Genomic DNA, 22,500 nt, shown 5'->3' on the forward strand with positions numbered 1-22,500 from the left:
GGAGGGAACGCAAGGGCGCCTCGGAGCGCGTGCAGAGCGCCGGCGAGCGCGAGGTAGGAGAGGTGCTGGCAACCTCGCCGGGCTGTTGTGAAAGGAACATGGCAGAAAGAAGGGCAGCCCCGCGCTCCTTGGAGAGATGGGTGGGGGGCAATTGGAAACAGTGGAAAGGGGCCAGGGCTCTTGTGAACATGTGAAAGGAACATGGCAGGAAGGGAGGACTAGGAGGAAGAAGGGCAGCCCCGCCCTCCTTGAAGCAGGTGGGTAAGGGATAAATTTTTATTGTTATTATTATTTAGAATCATGAGGACTAGCATCTTTCTCTTAAAAGGGAAGGGACGCAGCTCAGTGGTGCATGCTTTGCATGCAGAAGGTCCCACGTTCAATCCCTGGCAGCCTCTCTAGGTTCCGCTGGGAAAGACTCCCTTGCCTGAAACCCTGGAGAGCAGCTGCCAGCCAGTGTAGGCAATACTAAGCTAGATGGACCATCGGTCTCGCTCAGTTTTAATAGAGGCAACTCCCACCGTTCCTATAACACTCAGTGGCTGTGTTCTGCCTCCACTGTCAGAGTGGAGCATCGCAAGTGAGGAGTGCTGCTCTCGCACTCGGGTCCTGCCTCCTTATGGACAGCAAGGTTGGTCGCTGTGAGCACAGGAAGGTGGACCAGATGGGCCCCCTGGGGCCTGATCCAGCCGCAGCAGGGCCCTTCTGATGGCCTCAACATCTGGAGGGCCACAGGGGCCCCCTCGCTGCTCCAACCCAACACCCACAGGAGGCCCATCTCCAGCCGCCCAAGAACGACAACCCTGCAGAAAGAGAATCCATCCAACCAGACTTTTATTGAACATCCCTAAGTGTCCTTTGTAGTTGGTTTATGCCATCCTCTCCATCAACATGGGCAGAATTTATGCCAACATGCAAACTTTCCATGGCAAACCAAGGAGGAAGCCCCTTCACAGCCCTGCAAGTGAACAAGATTTATTGGGGGCCACCCTTAAAATGACCGGGGGGGGGCAGAAATAGGAGAAGTGGCTCATTCCACCCCAGTGCATTCTTCCTAAACTTATTTCTGCAAAAAGGAAAATCTGTTTTTAAAAAAGCACCAAATCCACAACCCCAGGGAGATAATATTTCCCAAACCATCAGTTTGGGTTACAGGTAGGTAGCCGTGTTGGTCTGCCATAGTCAAAACAAATTAAAAAATTCCTTCCGGTATCACCTTAGAGACCAAGTAATTTTGTTATTGGTATGAGCTTTAGCACACAAAAGCTCATACCAATAACAAACTTAGTTGTTCTATAAGGTGCTACTGGAAGGAATTTTTTTATTTCATCCGTTTGGGTGTGTGATGCGATTAATATTTACATCAAATTTTAGAAACAATAGCTGGCTACTGAAGTATTTCATTACACATCATTTATTTGCTGTTGGCTTGTGGTTTTCTCAAAACTCCTCATTTCTTCATTTGCCCTCTGCCTAAGACATTTTCGGCACATTTAAACCTCCTTATATCCAAATGTACAAATTTATACTTATTTATGTTGTGGGTGCCTGGGGTTTTTTTTGTGTGTGTGGACTTTGCAAAGAGTGAAGACAATATTGTAGGATCAGGAGAGTCTGGGTGGGGTAGCTGGCTGCTGGGGAGGACACGGTGATGAATTTCGGCTTTTCACTTTTCACTTGGTTTTCACAGAGTGTTTGTAGCAACGGGATGCATCTGTGCCTTCTATATAAAACAACGGAAGTTGTTTCCAATGGCAATAATAATAATATCCCAGACGCCGCAGTGTTCTTCTTTGGAAGAGCCCATCACAGTCTCGGCAGCACCCTTTGAATCCAAGGCCTTGCAGGGAGGGCGGTGGAGATCAGCTGCTACAAACTCTCCAACACAGAGAGAGTGAAACTCAGATCAAGGGGAGGACGGGACCCCATCCCAGGAAGAGGGGGAGGGTTGCATCCAGACCCCTCTCTCGCCCCCGCACTGCCCTCCATCACGCACACCCCGGGTGCCAACTTCTCCAGGCAGGGTGTGTGCCTCAGTCCACCTTGATGGCCGCTTTCTGGCTCTGCCTCATCTCCCGGCCGATCTTCACCAGCGACAGCAGAATGGGGACGGCCATGGGCAGGAAAAGAGGGATGTAGATGGCGAACTTCTGGTCGTCGGGGAAGTAGAGGAGGTGGAGGAGGGATGGGTCGAAAAAGGCCCTCTCCGAGGCGTTGATGGCGGCCTTGCTGGCCTGGAAGGCAGAGTCCAGGCGCCCCTGGCTGAGCTCAGCCAGCGCCTCCTGGGCGAATGCCACAGCGTAGTACACCTAGGGTTAAAAAAAGGGCGCAGGGATCAGGCTGGGTTTGCTGGGCCAGGACATAGTTTGGTGGCAGGACAGCTGCTTTGCATGCAGAAGGTTGGCACAGAGCAGCTTCCTCCTTTCTATTTATTTTAGGTTTTTTTTAAAAAAATCATTTTTCATTTTCGTTCATTACATACATCTGAAATTCTTAACATTTACTATATATTCCTCCCTCCCTCTCTCCCCTCCAAGACTTCCCCCAACTTGCATTTCTGGTTTGCTTATATTTTCACCCACTTTGCTATCTCTCAACAGAAAAAGTTTCTATTTAAATCAGCCCTGAATTCGGAACCTTTGTCCTTCATTTGAATCTTTTGTCTTTAGGGTAAGGGCTGTAGCTGAGAGGGAGAGCCCCTACTTAGAATCATAGAGTTGTAATGAAGATGATGGAGTTTATGGAGCTGGCTGATCTCACCGGAAGAATCCGCGACCAGAAAGAAGAGGAATACCAAGAAGATTGGAAGAAATTTAAAGACTATTTGAATAAATATTGTAATATTAAAGATATGTAACCACTTGAAAGAACTAATTAGGCCTAGGATTAAATAAATAAGAAAATGTACGATAAGAAAAGTTAGGAAATTTGATTATGACCACAATATTGTTTTATGAAATAATAATATTGGAAACTGCTACATTTAATTACAAGGAAATTCAGATGGAAGAGATTAGAGGAAGTCAAGTAATATGTCTATGAAGATGGACTTTAATTAACTAATTAAGTTGTAGTCTATGTGGTGGTATATGGGATGTTTGAAGTATTTTATGTTCTTTATTCATTCTTTTTCTTTTCTTATTATTTTTTTTTTTTGTTATGTTTGTGTACAAAAATTAATAAATATTGTTGGGGGGAAGAATCATAGAGTTGTAAGGGACCCCACGGGTCAACTAGACCAACCCCCTTTCAAGGCACCACGAAACTTGGCAATTGTGGTCGCAGCAACGGGCTCAGCACAGGACCCCAAAGAGGGAGGGAAACTGGAGCAGCGCTGCCCCGAAAGACCTGCCTGCGAGTTTACCTGAGAAGCCACATCGTCCTTGATGACAATGTTGCTGATCTTGCCCAGCAGCTGAGCCAGGGAGGTCAGGGTGGTGGAGACGGTGGCCACATTCTCCACTGTCCGAGCCCACAGCAGGCGGTCCAGCTCCCAGTCAGAGAGACCCTCGTTCCCGGGGCTTTCGAGGATGGCCCCCTCTGGCAGGGGACCTGGCAGGATCCCAAACAGCAAGCTGCAGAGAGGAAGAGGCCCAGTGAGCAGATTTAGACACCAGCAGGTTTATCTGTTGCTTCTGCATCAACAATTTTATCCACCGCTTAGGGCAACAGATTTATAGACGGCTTAATGCCAAAACCACGCAGATTAGAAAATACAGAAATCAGCAACACACAAGCACTAGAATACAAGCAATAAACAATCCCATGAAAACATTGAACTACAGGGATGTGGGCAGCAGTCGTAATAGCAAGTCGCCACACCAGAAATTCCTACGAAAGAAGTATGGCAGACGAAATTAAGGGACTATGCAGAATTGGACAAAACGACAGGAAGGATTCGAAACCTGCGGGACCAGAGATTTACAGAAGATTGGAAGAAGTATATGAATTATTTGAAGAGCGACTGTAACCAACAAATTACGCTGGTAGGACTACAAGAAGTTTTGTAAGGAGAAATATACGAAGTATTACAAAGTAGAAAAAGATAGAGATATTGGTTAGGAGTTTGAAATGTAATAGGGAAAATAAGAAATGCATACTAAGAGATTAGATTGGAAAATTTTCAGACAGGACTGATTGAAGTAAAAAAAAATGAGTGAGATGTAAATGTTGGTTTCTGCTTCCTTCACTGAGCAGCGAAGTGCTTGTCACAAGACAATGTTTACATTCAACAGTCAAGTGCTGTTGGGTTTTCTCACGGGAAAGGAGACTGGATGTGACGTACACTGGTTTCCTGTTTTTCACTGTTCTTTGCAGTTCAGTGTGATTCTCTCCGTGCTTTAGAGGAGAGAGGATGCCTTTCTCTGCTCCGGCAGAGGGAAGACGTTTCTCTGTAAATTACCAGCTTTGAAGTGTAAATAAAGTAATATAGAGCATGTTGGCACGTACTTTTCATCATTCCGCTGTGCACTGGACACTGCTTATCTCCAACATTTGGTTCCGGGCCCAGAAAAACGCAGTGTTTTGAGAATGGACTCCAGAAGTCGGGCTCCTGGCAAAGGAACAAAGGAGCAAAGAATTGGAGTGCCGGCAAAGGATCGGAATGCAGAGGGCCGGATCGGACGATATCTCTGCGCGTCAAGATGATTTGATGAGGTATGTGCTACAGCTCCGGGCAGCCTGCCAGCTTCTAATTAATGGCTTTATGGCTGGACTTTGAACTTTTATAGCCGGTTTTGCCGTGGCACAGGCAAAAGGCTAGAAGGATAAATTTTTCCTATGCTGGGGGAAATCGAAAGTAAAGCAGCTGCAGCAGTGTCGCAGCATGAATTTAAGACAGCAGAGAGAACTTTCACTTTTGAACTTGCCTTTGGAATGCGGTTTGAAGCAGCTGCAGATAAGCAAAGCAGTTAAGCAGAAAGGCACAGGTTCACAAAGCAGAGGCTGTTTTTGAATTTGCTTTTGGATTGAAGCAGCTGTACACAGACACAGCTTGTATGAAGCAGCCTGATTTAAAGCAGCAGAGATGACGCAGAAGGCTAATGCCAAAGTCATGATGGCTAGCTGCAGAAGGCTGGATGAGGCAAGTGGGGAATTTGATGCCAATCAGCCAAATGCTCAACTCAGAGTAGCCTGTGATACTGCCATGATTCAGAATGAAGCAGACCGCCAGGGTGATAGCTGCATGGGCAAGGGGGAGACTTCACAGACGTCATCCCATAGTGCAGTGGAACCACCAGATGGCGCCAAAGCTTTGAAGGCAGTGAAATGCTACTCGTGTGGACGTCTAGGCCATATGAAGAGGGAATGCAGATATCCCAGGGCCAAGACAGAGCAGCGCAGCGAAAGCTCATCGCGTGGAAAAGGCCGAGGCAAAGGCAAAGGTCCGGTGTCCAGGACAACGCAGCACAAGGCAATGGTCTCACGCTTCACTCCAAAGGTTGCAGAGGTCCAGAAGACGTCTAGATCTTTCTTCGTTGTTGATTCGGCTGCAACGCACCACATGTGCAACGATAAGCGACTGTTCGTGTCTTTTACACCGCAGGAAGGTGCGATTCACCAGGCGGATGACCACACAATTCCCAGTAAAGGCTACGGAACTGTTGTTCTTCACAGTTTGGACTTATCGATACAGGATGTGCTTTATGTGCCAGAAGCCAAGCATAATCTGCTCAGCGTTGGACAGCTGAATGAGCGGAAAATTGACGTTTCCTTTAAGAACAAAAGGTGCATCATCACAAAGAAAAATGATTATGTATTGCATGCTGAATATGTTGATCGTTTGTATGTTTTGTATTTTGACGATGTTGTGCAGGATGACACTTGTTGCATTGCAGGTTCTAACAAAAGTTTGCATGCAGAATGTATTCACGATTTTCATCGAAAATTTGGTCATTTGCATTTTGAGGCAGTATCTAAAATGCCTGCCTTGGTTGAAGGTATGACTATTAAACCCTGCAGGTACCACATGAAGTGCAAGGCATGCGCAGCAAACAAGGTAAAAATGGCTGCGAAAGGTAAGGTGTCTAGTAGGCAAGCTACAGAACCATACCAGGTTGTTCATGCTGATTTGGTTGGACCACTAGCGCCCTCTTTGGGTGGAAACAGGTACTTCATGGTTCTCATTGATGCATTTTCCAGGTATATTTATGTGTACAATCTCAAGCAGAAATCAGAGGCTTTTCCAAGGTTCAAGGAATTCTGTGCTTGGTTGGGAAATGTGCATGGTAAGAAGGTAAAGACTCTTTTCAGTGATCGCGGGGGAGAATTCACTTCTCAGCAGTTTGAAGCTTTTCTGACTGAGAAAGGAATTCAACACGATTTGTCTAGTCCTCGCTCGCCATGGCAGAATGGACTTGCGGAACGAGCAAATCAGACATTGCTTCAAGGGTTAAAAACCTTGCTGCATGATGCCAATCTTCCAGAGAGTTATTGGGCCGAAGCTCTCTCATGTTTCACTTACAGTTATAATCGCAGGTTATCTTCAGCGATTGGTTGTACCCCCTATGAGAAGATGTTTGGCAAGAAGCCATACATCAAACACATGAAAATTTTTGGTTCTGACATGTGGGTTCACTCACCACAAAGCTCCAAGTTAGACAAGCATGGATTGCATGGTATCTTTCTAGGTTATCAGAAAGGGTCTTACAGAATAATGATGACTGACTCTAAGGAAATTAAGCTCACAAGAAGTGTTGAGTACAATGCCAAGTGGGGGGAGAATGTGGGAATTTTCCAATGTTATCCTGATGACAGTGATGAAACTGAGGATAGTCAAAAGCAACCGCAACAACCCACACCCACTGATGAAGGTTCTGATTATGAGTCTGAAACTGAATCGGGTGATTCAGAGGATTTCAAGAGTGCGAAAGCCTCTATGCGACCCTCTGAAAGCTCTGATCAAGAATTAGAGGAACCATTGTTCACAATAGGTCACTTTTCTCCTAAGAAGGAAGAGGAGAGTATTGAAGACTTAAGACTAATTCGTAGGTCACAGAGAGCCACAAAAGGCAGACCTCCAAAGAGATTTGCTGATGAGTTTGCTAAGATAGCAGTAACAGCTGTTAAAAGCTCCAAGAAGGTGATTGAACCTTCAAGTTTCCAAGAAATCCAGGATTTGGATTCAAAGGAAGCTGAGCCATGGTTAAATGCCATGAAGGCTGAGCTTGATTCCTTGGAAAGGAACAAAACATGGGACCTTGTTCCAGTAGTTCCAGGAATGAAACTGCTTGGAAGCAAATGGGTCTTCAAAGCGAAGACAGATCAAAATGGCAAGATAGTCAGACACAAAGCCAGATTGGTAGCCAGAGGTTTTGCACAGGTACCAGGTGAAGACTATCACGAGACCTACTCACCCACCGTGAGGTATGAGAGCATTAGGCTTATGCTCAAGCTAGCTGCAGAAGAGAATCTACACATTAGTCACCATGATGTGAATACAGCTTTTCTGTACGGATCTCTAGATGAATCACTTTATATGCTTCCACCTGATGGCGTACAGGTAAAACAGGGATTTGTTTGTGCTCTGAAGAAGTCCCTTTATGGTCTCAAACAAAGTGCACGGTGTTGGCACACAAAACTCACTGAAGTATTGTTTTCTCTAGGTTTTAAGCAAGGGAAAGCTGATCCATGTGTATTTGTCAAAGAGGAGGGGCAAAAGAAACTGTATTGTTTGTTTTATGTTGATGATCTTTTATTCTTTTGGAAGGATGTCACAATGTACAATAATGCCCTAGCTCAATTGAAAGAGCACTTTGACATGAAAGATCTTGGTGAGGTAAACAACTACCTATCTCTGGAAATAGAGAGAGATCAAGATGGTAACATTCTAGTACACCAGTCACGTAAAATTGCTGATGTGTTAAGCAAACTAAACCTGATGGATGCTAACCCTGTAGACACACCGATGACAACAGGTTATCAGGTAGATGACACTGGAGAAGCATTTTCTGATACTACACTGTACAGAAGTGTGCTAGGCAAGCTAAACTTCATTGCCAGATGTTCAAGACCTGACATTGCTGTTAGCTGTAATTTGCTAAGCAGACAAGTCAACAATCCTACCGTTAAGGATTGGAAAGCTCTGAAACGCATAGCGCGGTATTTGAAAGGCACTATGCATTACAGACTGAGATTTAACAATCAGAAGTCTGGTGGTCTTGAGATATTTGCAGATGCAAGTTTTGGAAGTGACACTACAGACAGGAAAAGTACGTCTGGAGTTTGCTATAAGTACAATCAGGGTCTATTTGATTGGTCATGCAAGAAGCAAACAACAGTTAGCTTAAGTACTTGTGAAGCTGAACTGAATGCACTGTCTTATTCACTTAAGGATTGTGAATGGTTGTTACAATTGTGCAAAGACATAAAAATTCCTGTCAAATGTCCAATCCAGGTTTACCAGGACAACAAAGCATGTTTGGCTTTGCTGAATTCTGAAGGTTGTAAGCAAAGCACGAAGCACTTGCAATTAAAGTTGCAACATGCTAGGGAACGTATTCAAAAGGGACTCGTAACGGTGTCCTATATGCCAGGTAATGAAATTCCTGCTGATGTATTGTCCAAGATTGTATCAAGGGATCAACACTGTACCTATGTGCAGAAGTTGGGTTTGTACTGATATTGTACGAACACGCTGCCCAGTGATGTTCACAGAAAGGGGGAGGATGTTGGTTTCTGCTTCCTTCACTGAGCAGCGAAGTGCTTGTCACAAGACAATGTTTACATTCAACAGTCAAGTGCTGTTGGGTTTTCTCACGGGAAAGGAGACTGGATGTGACGTACACTGGTTTCCTGTTTTTCACTGTTCTTTGCAGTTCAGTGTGATTCTCTCCGTGCTTTAGAGGAGAGAGGATGCCTTTCTCTGCTCCGGCAGAGGGAAGACGTTTCTCTGTAAATTACCAGCTTTGAAGTGTAAATAAAGTAATATAGAGCATGTTGGCACGTACTTTTCATCATTCCGCTGTGCACTGGACACTGCTTATCTCCAACAGTAAAAGTATTAATTATTGTTGTATTATTGTAAAAGTTTTATTGTTTATTAATTATTGTATTATTGTAAAATTATTGTAAAAGTTTAATTATTGTTGAATATGGTATGTTAAAAAACTAATATATATATATAGAGAGAGAGAGCGCGCGCAAGTCGCCACACCAGCCCATCTAACTTAGCATTGCCTGCACTGACTGGCAGCAGTGACTCTCCAGGGTTTCAGAACGAGAGTCTATCCCAGCCCTGCCCTATGCCCCTGGGCCTTCTGCATGCAAAGCGATGCTCTGCCACTGAACTACAGCCCTTCCCCTGAAAATAAAAGCAAGTTCCTAGTTCTCATGGTGCTGAACAAAGAGGAACCTGGGACCTTCTGCATGCAGAGCAGGTGCTCTCAGGGGGTTGGGCTAGATGACCTTTGGGGTCCCTGCCAACTCTTATGATTCTATGATCCGTAAAAACGCACCGCAGCTGCGCCAGAAACACCTCCATCACCCGCGTCATGTCGACATCCACCTTCCTCGGGAGGGAGGTCTCGTTGGCCGTCTCACGCTCCACGTTGTACACCTGGAAACGAGGGAGCCAGTCACTTATTCACGTACAAAAGGACCGCCATTGCATTGAAGAAAAATCTCCAAGTGGTTTATGACAAAAATACACATAAAAGCATACAAAAAACTTAAAGGCAGACATCAATCACAATGGAAGGCCTGCACAGGCCTGCTGCAATAGAAAGAGTTTTCCATAGTATTTTGATGGAAATGATCAATATTATCAAAGAAACTGGTTTGTTTTCCAAAATCAACATTGCTGGGTATTTTTGATTATACATATATAGGTATATTGTCAAAAGAATTGGTTTTATATATGATCTTGGCAGCTAAGAGCAACTGCAGCTCAGTGGAAAACAGGCCAAAATAGGAGACTGGCCATTTGGTACCCTCTGGAACAGGGCTAGAATGGAGAAAATGGGGCATAATTTGAGATGTTAATGAGGACTAGAACCTCCAGGTGCATTTTATACTGTTTAGTACTCCTTTGTGAAATATATACAACAGAAGCATCATGTTCAAGACAGCGCTTGTTGCAAGCCTGGCAAACCAGGAAGTAGACTTGACAATCAGATAACACTGATGTTCTTTATGGGATGGCCAAATTTATCCTCGCTTTTTTCTTTCCTGCCTCGGGCTTCGTTATTTTCACCCACATGCAACTGCGCTCATTCCGTGGGCCTGTTTTACAGTTTTGCCTTCCATCTTCTCGTTTTCCTCTCTTTTTATAACTGTCCTGTCTGTTTTACATACACCATAAAATGACATTTAAAAAACTAGTTTTCCAAAACAGAAAACAGCAGGTGCCTTAAAAGTAAAAAACACACAAAAACAGAAGGCGCCTATCGAGACTCCAGTGGCAGAGAGTTCCACGGGGCCAACGACACTAGGGGCTCGATTGCTCATTGCTCTCAAGCAAGAAATGACTTCACAATTTCACTGCCCGCTTCCTCACCATGATCCCGCCCCAGCGGGGGCTGTGGAAGGCGTTGGTGGGGACGGAAGCGCCATCCTTGTCCTGAATGTAGAGGGGTGAGTGCAGGCGCTCTGGCACGTAGAGCAGGAAATTGAGGACTGGGTAGAGCGAGGAGGCGCTGGAACCTGCGGGAAGGGAGGGAGAGAGAGAGAGAGAGAGAGAGAGAGAGAGAGAGAGAGAGAAGGATGTTTTGGACTACAACACCCATCGTCCTGCGCTAGCTGGGGAACTGGAGTCCCACTATGGAGAGCCAATTTGGGAACAACGATTGTGCTTGCCCATGCCTCTGGCATAAGTCCAGTCATACATACCCTTGTGAATAGGTTGGCCAGTCAGGGTCTAGTTTAAAGAGCCTATCCCAGCTGAGCCAGCGGCTTTCCCTTGCCTATTAACATTTTTATTTCATCTGATGAAACCGGGAGCCACTCAGGGGCATCGATTTGCACAGAATGATGACGAGATCATTTGAAAAGTAGTGGTAAATGGAAATCTCAGGACACACCGACAAAGGAAGAGTGGATTTCTAAATTAAGTGAGTATATAGAATTGGCAAAACAAACTTCAGTTATCAATCAAATCAAAAGATAAGAATGGAGTGGAAGTGTTTCGAAGATTACATGTCAAAATGTTGTTCTAAAAATGACAGGCTAATAGGCTTAGAATAAAAAAAAGTAAGCAATAACAAAACCAATAAAGAAAGAAGGAAAAATCAGAATGTAACAAAAATAATTTATTATAGAATGCAAGGAAAAAAGGTAGAAAGAAATTGAGTTGAGTTGCTGTGGAGGGAAGTAGGGGGTGGGATTTATAATTAAGTGTATAATTAAATAGCTGTTGTAATTTAGATACTATATTTTATGTGAGGGAATCATTGGGAATTTTGGTTATTATGTATATATGTTAAATTTCAATAAATATCGGGGGGGGGGGAATGAAAAGTAGTGGTATCAACCACTAGGCAAAATAAGCGACGAGGAGAAGTCATTGGTGTTAAATGCCCCAGAAACTAAGGACTAGAATCTCATTGTTTGAGGTTATGGCATAGTGGAGTTGTTCCACTGTTTGTTGGTATGTTCAGATCTCTTTTTTTAAAATAGGTGCTACAGTGAGTTCTAAGACCTGAAATATTCTGGGAGTAGGACGGTGGCCTCTTCCTTACGGTGTTGTCAGAAGATATTCCGGGTGTGGGCTTGGAGAGCGATAGCTTTTAAACCGTGTGCGTTTGCTATTGTTTTCTTTGATATTGTGGTATGTATTTTTGCGTTTTTATAATGTAAACTGTCCCCCTGGATGGCACTGGGGGTCATTCACTGCCTGTCTCAGCCTAACTCACCTCGCAGGGTTGTTGTGGGGGAATTAAACAGGGACAGAATTGTGTTGCGCCACTGTGAGCTCCTTTGAGAAAAGAGGTGGGATACAAAGGCAAAAGCGTAATAATTAAGGGGCCAAAACTGGACACTGGTTCACTTGGCCTGGCCTGTTGAGGGCAGCAAAGGCTTCTGGGATCTCTTGGGAAGAACTAGCCGACCTAACCAGAAGAGTCCGCGACTAGAAGGAGGAGGAGCATCAGGAAGAGTGGATTAAATTTAATGACTATTTAGTTAAATATGTTAAATTAACTGAAAACTGCTTGCAGATACTTAATTGGCTTAGGATTTTATTTATGTTAAGTGATGAATTAATATGTTTAATTTCATAATGTGAAGATCCAATGATGTTAATGTTTAAGTTACATTTTATAAGAACTGCGATTTGGAAAACCGTTAAAAGGATATGCAATGAAATTCAACCAAGGGGAAGCGAGGAAGTCACTTGACAATCTTAATACAGTGGTGCCTCGCAAGACGAAATTAATCCGTTCCATGAGTCTCTTCGTCTTGCGAAGCACGGCTATTAGCGGCTTAGCGGCTATTAACGGCTTAGCGGCTATTAACGGCTATTAGCGGCTATTAACGGCTTAGCGGCTTTAAGAAAAAGGAAACAAACTTGCAAGAACTCGCAAGACGTTTCGTCTTGCGAAGCAAGCCCATAGGGAAAATCGTCTTGCGAAGCGACGCAAAAACTGAAAAACCCTTTCGTCTTGCGCGTTTTTCGTTTTGCGAAGCATTCGTCTTGCGGGGCACCACTGTAAGAGTAATTTTCCATAAGGCTATGGTTTATGTTTGTTTGTCTTATGTGTTTGTTTGTTTGTTTGTTTGTTTGTTTGTTTATAATGTTGTGAAAACCAATAAACTTTTTTGGGGAAAAAATGATAATAACCAGCCACCCCCTCCCTGGTTGGGAGAAAGAGGGACTCACCCAGCCTGGCTTCCACAGGGTTGATGACGTGCGGGAGGCTGTGGGCGCTCAGGATGTAGCTGGAGGAAGCAGCGTCAAAGCGGGGCGTGACCCCCAGGGCGGCGTAGTAGAGGATCTGCAGAATTAGGGGGAAAGACGTGGCTGTAAGCCCCCCTCGCAGGGCAGGGGTGCGGCATGACTCCCGGCCAACTCTCACCCGGCACTCACCTGAGAGTCCACGGAGAACTCGGCCAGTGTACTCAGCTTCCCCAGGAGGGGGTCCACGTAGCGGTGAATGGCCCCCTCAATCTCCCAGTGGACGCTGTGAGCTCTCGGGTCGGGGTTCAGCAGGCTGAAGGTCACCTCGTATCCTGCAGCACAGCGGAGGGGGGATACATTGACTTACTCATAGAATCAGCTGGAAGGGACCGCAAGGGCCATCTAGTCCAACCCCCCTGCAATCCGAGAATCTTTTGCTCAGCGTGGGACTCAAACCCACAACCCCAAGATTAAGAGCCTCACACTCTACGGACGGAGCTACTTGTTTCGTAAAATTTATATACCTCTTGATTGTTTAAAAAGAACCCACAAGGGGCTTTACAAAAACAAGGAAATGATAAAAATATCCACTGGGAAAATTGACCAAGAATAAATGCTACTAAAGAAACGATGGTTTGCTGCCCAAAATTAACATCGCTGAATGTTTCTGACGGTCAAAAGAATTGATCTTGGCCGTTCAAATAGCCATTGCGGCTGAATGGAAAACTGTCCGAAATCTGACACTTGGGGCCACTCACTCCAAATGGAGTCACAGTGCAGAAAATTAGGCAACGCTGGAGACTTCAGCAGGAACCAGAACTTCCAGGCCCTTTTAACATGATTTGGTATTCCTTTGTTATGTGCCCACCCAACCTCTTTAATCCGAAGAATTGGTACTCTTACCGCAATATGTCTCTGAGTACCATCCATCGCAATGTGTTGCCTCAGCCACTCTGGATGTCTCCCAACAAATTAAAACATACGGGTGCCACATAAAACCCCATTCACTTTCGTAAGGACTCAGTTGTTTAGCGTGGCAGCATCTGGACTTCGGAACTCCCTGCCAATTGATATTAACTAGGCGCCTTCGCCATCAACATTTCAGTACCTGCTAAAAGCTTTCCTGTTTAGACAAGCCAGTCCAGGTGCTTAGAAAGTTAAGGTGAATTTTAATTTGTTTCAATCCACTGTTGTTTCAACTTTTTGTACTCTTTAAATTACTGCCGTAAATTGTGATGATTTTATGGTTTTCTCTTTTTTTGTAAACCACTTTGAGGTTTCTTCTACAATCAAGTGGTGTTTAATGAAATAAATCAAGTAAATACACAGCAGAACCATCTTTTCCAAGGCAACCTCAGCCCAAACTTAGCAAATCTGGAAACAGATTTCATAAACCAGATCGATGCGATATTCTTCACTGGCACCTGCAACTGTGCTCATTCTGTGTGTTAATTTACAGCTCTGTTTTTCATCTTTCAATTTTCATCTCTTGTCCAAACTGTTCTCTCTGATTCATATACATTACAAACTGAAATAAACAAAATTTTATGGAAAAAATATATGAAAAAATGGCAATAATTTAAGACTTTCGAAAATAGCAATGGACTAAAAACAGACAAAGACTTGAATCGGTTTTCTAAACATTCTTGCCCAAAGAAGAATGTTTTCAGCAGGTTCTGAAAAGAGGGCAGCAAAGATGCCTCCTTCATCTCAAGAGGCAGGGAGTTCCAAAGTGCAGGTGCTGCCACACTAAAACATCAAATTCTTGCTAATGCGGAACAGCTGAAAGAATGCCAGTTCCACCAATTGAAGCGGATTGAGTGGGCATAGATGGGGCAGGGTCCTCTCAACAGGCCAGCATGCTTGGCTCAGAGGCAAAAGAGGGGGGAGAGGTTTTCCTGGCAGGCAGAAATTCCACGGGTGCAATCCCAGCAGGTAAGGGAGATTTGATGGGTTTCTGTTGTGCCACTGTGCAGTGCTTGAAGTCACAAGACTCTGTTTACATTCCAGACTGCTGGAAGTCTCATGGGAGATGGGAGACGGATGTTGATATTACTGGTTTCCCGTTTCTTTGTACCAGTCACCTCTCTGCTTTCACAGAGAGAGGATGTATATTTCTTTTCTGTCTGCGTAGTTAGAAATAAAACTCTTAGCAATGTAGCTCGTATTTCTTTTCCTTCTGCTGCTACTTGTATACTCTGCATAATGGGAACAGGCCTGGAGCCTCATCAAAGGCTTAGGCCGTTGATCACCATCGAGAAGACTCGACCAGAGGAGCAGCTCGGTCAAATGGAGATTCCGACAAGACTCTCCGGCTGGGAAAAGAGAAGGTTCTCTGCCCACCAATCCCTACCCAGACTGGATTTGAAAGGGCGCTTCCACTCTGCGCCCAGCTGGCCGAGGGGAACGCGGTCAGAGAGGGCCTCTGCGATGGATTCCAGGCTGAAGGACATGGCATGGGCAACTTCTCGGACCTGGGCGTCCACAGCTGCCAGGACGTCTCCCGAGCCCCGAGGCGCCCGCACCACTGCGCTGCGCCGCTTGCTGATGTAGACGGGGACCTCCTGCAGAGGAAGAAAGATGGCAGTGAGCAAACTATAGTGAGTTAGTTCTGCACAGCAGCCCTGCAAGGCGGGACAAATCACACAATTTTGCCAGAACAACATATAAAGCATGGAGAGCCAACCCAAAATGGTGTTAGCCGCTCTGAGCCCGGCTTTGGCCAGGGAGGGCGGGATATAAATAAAATTTATTATTATTATTTTCTGCATAATTTAAATTCCCCCTTTCCATAAAGGGGATTTTCCCACCCGCCGGAGGGTGGGGAGTAGCAGAGAGGGCAGGAGAGGGGCAGTCTACCTGTGGCAGGAGAGCAGAGTTTCTCGGGATCACGTAGATGGTGAGGGAGCCCACAGCGGCCTCCTGCGCTGGAAGGAGCCCCTCGCCCGCCTCTGGAACGAGAAGAGGAGGTGAGGCTGTGGGGTTCCCCCCATCCTGCTATGCAGAGGGAAAGCCCCTCCCCAAAAGCCCACCTACTCACCAGGACCTCCCCTTCCCCTTTGGAACTCCCTTCCACTGCGTATCAGACAGCCACCTTCTCTATGGTCTTGCTAAAGACTAAAGACACTCCTCTGTCACATGTCAGTGGAGGCCCTTTCTCCCTCTGGGTCTCATGGGGCTCTGATCCGGGGCAGGGAGAAGTGGCCAGAGGGGGTAACGGTGCCCGCGGCAGTCACCCCAAAATCCTCTGTCCGCATCCCTCATGGAGAGGATCGCACCCTGATCCTGAAGGAGCATCTCCATCCCCATCGTTCAGCCCGGACACTGAGGTCCAGCGCTGAGGGCCTTCTGGCGGTTCCCTCGCTGCAAGAAGCCAAGTTACAGGGAACCAGGCAGAGGGCCTTCTCGGTGGTGGCACCCGCCCTGTGGAATGCCCTCCCACCCGATGTCAAAGAGAAAAACAACTACCAGAGGCAGCCCTGTTTAGGGAAGCTTTTAATGTTTAATAGGTTATTGTATTTTAGTGTTCTGTTGGAAGCCACCCAGAGTGGCTGGGGAAACCCAGCCAGATGGGTGGGGTATAAATAAATTATTATTATTATTATTATTATTATTATTATTATTATTATTATTATCCTAGCTGAACCTTCTTGCATGTTCTTCCCAGGGGTTCTTGAACTTTTTCCTGCGTCCCATAAACTCCTCCCCACAGCCTACCACCCAACTCTATGAAAATATCATTATTCAGAATAGCAGTTTGCACAGTCCACTAAGGAAGAATAGCACAGTAAAGTTCAAAACGGGAGCAAAGAATTGCACGTTTAGTCAAAAGCCATTTAGCTTAATTAAAGGTAAAGGTACCCCTGCCCGTACGGGCCAGTCTTGACAGACTCTGGGGTTGGTGCGCCCATCTCACTCAAGAGGCCGGGGGCCAGCGCTGTCCGGAGACACTTCCGGGTCACGTGGCCAGCGTGACATTGCTGCTCTGGCGAGCCAGAGCCACACACGGAAACGCTGTTTACCTTCCCGCTGGTAAGCGGTCCCTATTTATCTACTTGCACCCGGAGGTGCTTTCGAACTGCTAGGTTGGCAGGCGCTGGGACCGAGCAACGGGAGCGCACCCCGCCACAGGGATTCAATACAATTGATGAAGTTGCTCCAGGGATACCGGCTCTTCAGAATCTGACAGTCATTGACACTTCCAGCACCCCCCTGCTGCCCCCTTGCCTCTAAGTGCCCCCCAGGCAATCCCACCTGCCCCCCAGGAGACGCCACCGCCCACTTGGGGAACCTGTGGTCCACCCATCTCCATCAGACGGATCGGAGCCTTTACCTGGCACCGAGGTCCGGGACAGAGTCTTCTCCTCCTGAGAAGTGGCTCGGCGGTAGGAGACCTCATAGCGGGACGTGACGCTGGTCTTGGCTGGAGGAAGGAGACGGAGGATGAGGCCGTCTGCTCTGCGGGGAACGGTCCTCAGCCAACCCCTGGGATGCTTCCGAAAGCCAAACGTAACTGGGTCCCCAGCACCCACCCCCAGCACCCAGCACTCCTTCGGGGATAGCAGGGTCCTGTTAATGGCAGAAAGCCTTTTGGGATGCAGAGTGAGCAGTGTTAATGCCGTCGATTCTTGCTTAGACAAGGCCCTTCATCCGTTGAAATCACGCAACCCCAGAAATCCTTGCAGGTAAGAAAATAACCGAAGTTTTTTATTGTAGGAAATATAGAACTTGGATAGCAACGTTTATAGTTCTAGTTCAGGAGTAGGCAAACTAAGGCCTGGGGGCCGGATCCAGCCCAATCGCCTTCTAAATCTGGCCCGTGAACGGTCCGGGAATCAGTGTGTTTTTACATGAGTAGAATGTGTGCTTTTATTTAAAACGCATCTCTGGGTTTTTTGTGGGGCATAGGAATTTGTTCTTTCACCCCAAAAAAATATAGTCCGGCCCCCCACAAGGTGTGAGGGACAGTGGACCGGCCCCCTGCTGAAACGGTTTGCTGGCCCCTGTATAGTCTAACTAACCAAACCAGAGAAGATCGAGATAGCCCATGCTGGCTCCTTCGTTCTCTCAGAGGATGGTGAAAGAGGAACTCTCAGGACTGAAAGAGACGTGTGGGGAGGAGGCAGGATTTTAAAGCAGAGGTCGGGTGGCCACCTGCCCCACGCACAGTGGACCATCACCTGCAGAGCCAGACCCTGGAGGAACATCAACCAACTCACGGTTCAAGGGGATCTCGGCCTCCTGTGGTTTCCTAAAGGGCAGTTTCTGCTCCAGATCTCCTGGAAGGGTCCCCTTGGCAAACACCACCGAGACGGGCACCGTCAGCTGGAACTGAATCCAAAAAGCGCAACGTCAGCAGATGCAACCATGGGCAACCAGCCCGCAAGGAGGACCTGAGCTCTCCCCACAAGATTTGAAGTGATGCTGTTTGGGGCTGATCAAATCCAGGTCAAAGTTCCTAGTCCAGAAGATTTTGTGGGATGGCCAGATTAATAATAATAATGGTAATAACAACAATAACAACAATAACAACAACTCTGGGCGGCTTCCAACCAAATATTAAAAACAATACAGCATCAGACATTAAAAACTTCCCTAAACAGGGCCACCTTCAGTTGTCTTTTAAAAGTAAAATAGTTGTTTATTGTCTTGAGATCTGCTGGGAGGGCGTTCCACAGGGCAGGTGCCACCACCGAGAAGGCCCTTGTAACCTCACTTCTTGCAGTGAGAGAACCACCAGAAGGCCCTTGGCGCTGGACCTCCGTGTCCAGGCTGAATGATAGGGGTGGAGACACTCCTTCAGGTATACAGGACTGAGGCCGTTTAGGGCTTTAAATGTCAGCACCTAGCAAAAGGCAGACCCCCGTCTTGCTAGGATTGCCTGAGACAGCAAGCAGCACATAGGAGGAGTCTGGAGGCAACAGTACGATGCACTGGCAAAAAAGGCTAATACTATTCTGGGCTGCATCAGGAGAAGTCTAGTGCCCAGATGAAGGGAAGTCTTAGTCTTGCTCTATTCTGCCCTGGTCCGGCCCCACCTGTTCAGCCAAATAAGCAGATTTTGAGAGGTGACATGAGAGCTGTCTCCAAATATCTGAATTCCCATTTCTGTCTGCTCCTCCAAAGGGTAGGACCTGAGCCAACGGATTCAAGTTAGGAGAAAGGAGATTCCAACCAAACATCAGGATAAATTTTCTGACAGTTTGGCAGCGGAACGGACTTCCTGGAAAGGTTTTTAAAGAGAGGCCATCTGCCAGGGATTCTTCAGCTGAGATTCCTGATTGAAGTGGGCTGGACTAGATGACCTGTGGGGGACCCTACCGTTCTATGATTCTACGAGGGGCCTGTTTCCGGCTCTGCAGGGGACCCTTGGAGCACAGTGTTGAGAGGGGAAGAGGCAGGGTGTATCCTCACCAGGAGGGTGTCCAGCTCAGCGATCTCCGAGTAAGGCAGCGCAGCGCGGTAGGTCTCTGTCGTCTTCCACCAGAGCGGAAGCCCCACCACGATGGCGATGGCGGCAAAGGAGAGAGCAGCATATTTCCCTCGCGCCTTCTCTGGAGAGACACGGAAGGGAGTCTCTGATTTGTAAAGGGCACACTCGGCCTGCAAAGATCTCCTTGGTTCATTTCCCAATGGCAGAGGAGCCTTTGGAACTCCTTGCCTATTGATTTTGAGCCAGCACCTTCCCTATACTCTTTTTGGTACCTGCCAAATACAGTACATTCCTGTTTAGAGAAGCCTGTGCAGAGACTTAGAAAGCTGGTGTGGATTTTAACCTGGTTTAGTATTTTAACTTTCCACACGTTTTTAATTAATGTTGTGAATTTTTCCTTGATAATTTTATTGTTTCCTCTTTTTGTAAACTGCTCTGAGGTTTCTTCTATACTCAGGTGGTGTATAAATTTTATGAATTTTATAAAAATAAAACAAATAACCTCCAAATCCTGCAAAGGCATGCACAGTTCACGCAAAGACAGCCTTTGACATTCCGGTTCCAGATTCCAGTCCATCTTACTGTGGAGTTTAGGTATTTGATTCGGCTCCTTTTGCAGCCAGCGGCCACCAGGTCCTGTGGCGGTGAGTTCCACAGTTCAGCTGGGCACGCCTGCCCCTCCCCACTGAATCTACCTCCCATTCACTCAAACGGGATAGAAAATACATTTTCCTACAAACCAGGCGATCCTTATAGGATTTACAGGCGAGTAAATCCCATTGAACACAAGGGGGCTTGCTAAATTCGGATCGAATCTGGAGTGACTCCGGTGCCCGGACATCTGGGTCCCTGTGCCCCTACCGACATGGGTCTCAGACTCCTGGGTCCCCTCCCGGACACCTGGGTCCCCTCCCCTGCCGACATGGGTCTCGGACTCCTGGGTCCCATCCCGGACACCTGGGTCCCTGTGCCCCTGCCCACATGGATCTCGGACTCCTGGGTCCCCTCCCGGACGCCTGGGTCCCCTCCCCAACCTCGCACCTGCCGCATCAATGGCTGCAACGGCGCTCGCTTCGGCCGCCATCCTTGCTCCCGGAAGCCGCTGCCGGGCTGGCGTAGTCCTGGGGCGGAGCTCAAGGCCCCCAGGAGCAATTAACCCAATCAGACGCGCGGTAGAGATGAGCAGCAGGAAAAACATCCAATCAGAGCTCTCCAAAGGCTCTCCCCGGCTGAAGGACCGCTTGCCCGACCCTAGGTAAGGGCAAGCCGCGGTCTACCCAATGAGTCGAAGCCGGAGGCGGGTCAGCCAATCGTACGCCGCCCGCCTAACGGAGCGACAGCTCGACTGGCCAGGGGAGAAAAGAAATAGCCAAGTAAGGCCCGCCCTTCAGTACGGAAAGTAGAAGGGAATAAAAAAACACAAGAAACGAGAAACGCTTTTTTTAACCCCCTCCTCTCCTTCAAGGCAGATTGCTTCTGTTAACGTTGACCAGAAAGTTCAACATGGTTTGAGAAGTTAACATGTGTTTGATTTCTTTTTAGTTACTGCTGATTTTCACCATCTGTGAAATGTTTTTTAAAGACCTGCTTTTACAACTTTAATGGCTCTGCCTTAGAATCACAGAACCGTGGAGTGGGAAGGGACCCGCAAGGGTCATCAAGTCCAGCCCCCTTGCAGAGACCTCGGGTGCATCTCCTCAGCGTGAGAATCAAACCCACGGATCCCATTGCACTGTCCTTTTTCCACAGAGCTAATGGGGCAGCCCCACGAGGGGGCTCCAGTTCTTCCCTTGAGGCTAATAGCGCTAACAGGCTCAGGGGGGAATCTGTGCATTGACTCCAACCCTTCCCAGGAGACCTCTGTGGATTCGTGCTGGGCGAGGTTTTAAGGTCTTAGATATGTAATAAATGTTCATAAATCTACCAAGCATAAATATATAAACCACATGTCTGAAAACCCCACAGAAAAAGTCCTGAACAAATTGACCTCAGTTATTTCTCTGCAAGGTCAAAGTGGGAAACCTCCCCATGGTCTTTTTCCTTCACAAATCCTGTCTTAAGGGCACATTTAAGATAGGAATAGGTTGTGAGCCTGTGACCTGGCTCAGGAACTAAGTATTTATCATTACAAAAGAGTGGCCAGGCTCCACAGGCAATCCAATCAAGTGACCATTAAACAGGTAACCTGTCAGATGTGATAGGAATTTTATGGTCTTATATATATGGCAACGTTCATAACCACACGTACATAGATCAGCACAGGAAAGCCAACCTGGAACCATTTTGATTCCTAAACTGAGCAAATGTTTCTCTGCATGGTCAAAATGGAAAAGTCCCCCCATTGTCTCTTTCCTCACAAATCCTGTCTTAAGGACACATTTAAGATACAAGGTGTGAGCCTGTGACCTGGCCCAGGAAATAAGTATTTTACCACTACAAAAGAATGGCCAGGCTCCCCAGGAAATCCAATCAAGTAACCTGCCAGACAGGAGATAAACAAGGACAAGAGAAAAACAACATTTAAATTTCTGTGATGTAGGTGGGATGTATCTGAGGGGTGGTCTTAGGTTACACCCCTTCTGTGATATATGCATGATGTTTCTGGGGTTGGTCTTGATCTACAGGGTGGCAATTTCAATAGTCTTTATAAGGCCTTGCAGGCCATTGTTCTGGGTCCTCTTCCTCTCCTGCGTGTGAGGGGAGCACCCTGTTGCAACAGATCAATAAAGATCAAGCTTACTAGCTGCTTTGCTTCTCAATATTCTCTGGTTGGCCTCTGTTATTTTCTCCTACCAATAGGGAACCTATGTAAGGACTCTATATGGGCTCTTGGATACCCCATAAGGGAAAAGGGCATATTTTTATTTACAACACAGACGAGATAAACAAGTCACTCAGATTTCTGCTGTAGACCGCCTCTTCTGTGATGTAGATATGATGTCTCTGGGGGTGGTCTTAGGTTACACCCTTTCTGTGATGTATGTATTCTTAAGTTGTGGGCGAACATGTCAGACGACACAGCGATTCTTTAAACAGCTCTTCTTTATTCAGATGCCAGAACAGAACTAGGCTGAGGAGCTCAGTCAGCCTGCTTATATAGAGCTCCAGAACAATGCAACTGTTGCCATTTTCTAAAACTATCCAATCACTGAACGTCACTTTTCAATCCTTCATTTGCATAACTATCTACAGTATCCCCCTGCTGGCCCAGGGTGAGAACTTCAGTACATAACAT

The 22,500-nt window shown here is 46.7% G+C and overlaps 1 protein-coding gene across 1 annotated transcript; it reads right to left on the reverse strand.

Annotated features, from left to right (window-relative positions):
- Window positions 1-1,398: 1,398 nt before the first annotated feature.
- PIGS (phosphatidylinositol glycan anchor biosynthesis class S) lies at window positions 1,399-20,450 on the reverse strand. Its single transcript, XM_083715337.1, has 12 exons — window positions 20,307-20,450; window positions 19,247-19,386; window positions 18,052-18,163; window positions 17,166-17,255; window positions 15,692-15,783; window positions 15,186-15,396; window positions 13,022-13,164; window positions 12,815-12,929; window positions 10,496-10,641; window positions 9,456-9,556; window positions 3,365-3,575; window positions 1,399-2,309 (listed from the first exon to the last, which is right to left on the reverse strand). Exons 1-12 carry the CDS (start codon window positions 20,347-20,349, stop codon window positions 2,034-2,036), a joined length of 1,680 nt encoding a protein of 559 aa, XP_083571463.1. The 5' UTR covers window positions 20,350-20,450; the 3' UTR covers window positions 1,399-2,033.
- Between the last annotated feature and the right edge of the window lie 2,050 nt (window positions 20,451-22,500).

Source organism: Podarcis gaigeae (assembly GCF_964106915.1).
Source record: "Podarcis gaigeae genome assembly, chromosome: 15".
Lineage (NCBI taxonomy): Eukaryota > Metazoa > Chordata > Lepidosauria > Squamata > Lacertidae > Podarcis > Podarcis gaigeae.

Bases quoted from the DNA above. Each gene is read 5' to 3' on its own strand.
- PIGS (XM_083715337.1), bottom strand. From the start codon at position 20,349: ATGGCGGCCGAAGCGAGCGCCGTTGCAGCCATTGATGCGGCAG. The intron at 19,387-20,306 runs GTGCGAGGTTGG...GTGTCTCTCCAG, and splicing joins TGCAGCCATTGATGCGGCAG to AGAAGGCGCGAGGGAAATAT. The intron at 17,256-18,051 runs GTGAGTTGGTTG...TCCTTCCTCCAG, and splicing joins GGCCGAGATCCCCTTGAACC to CCAAGACCAGCGTCACGTCC.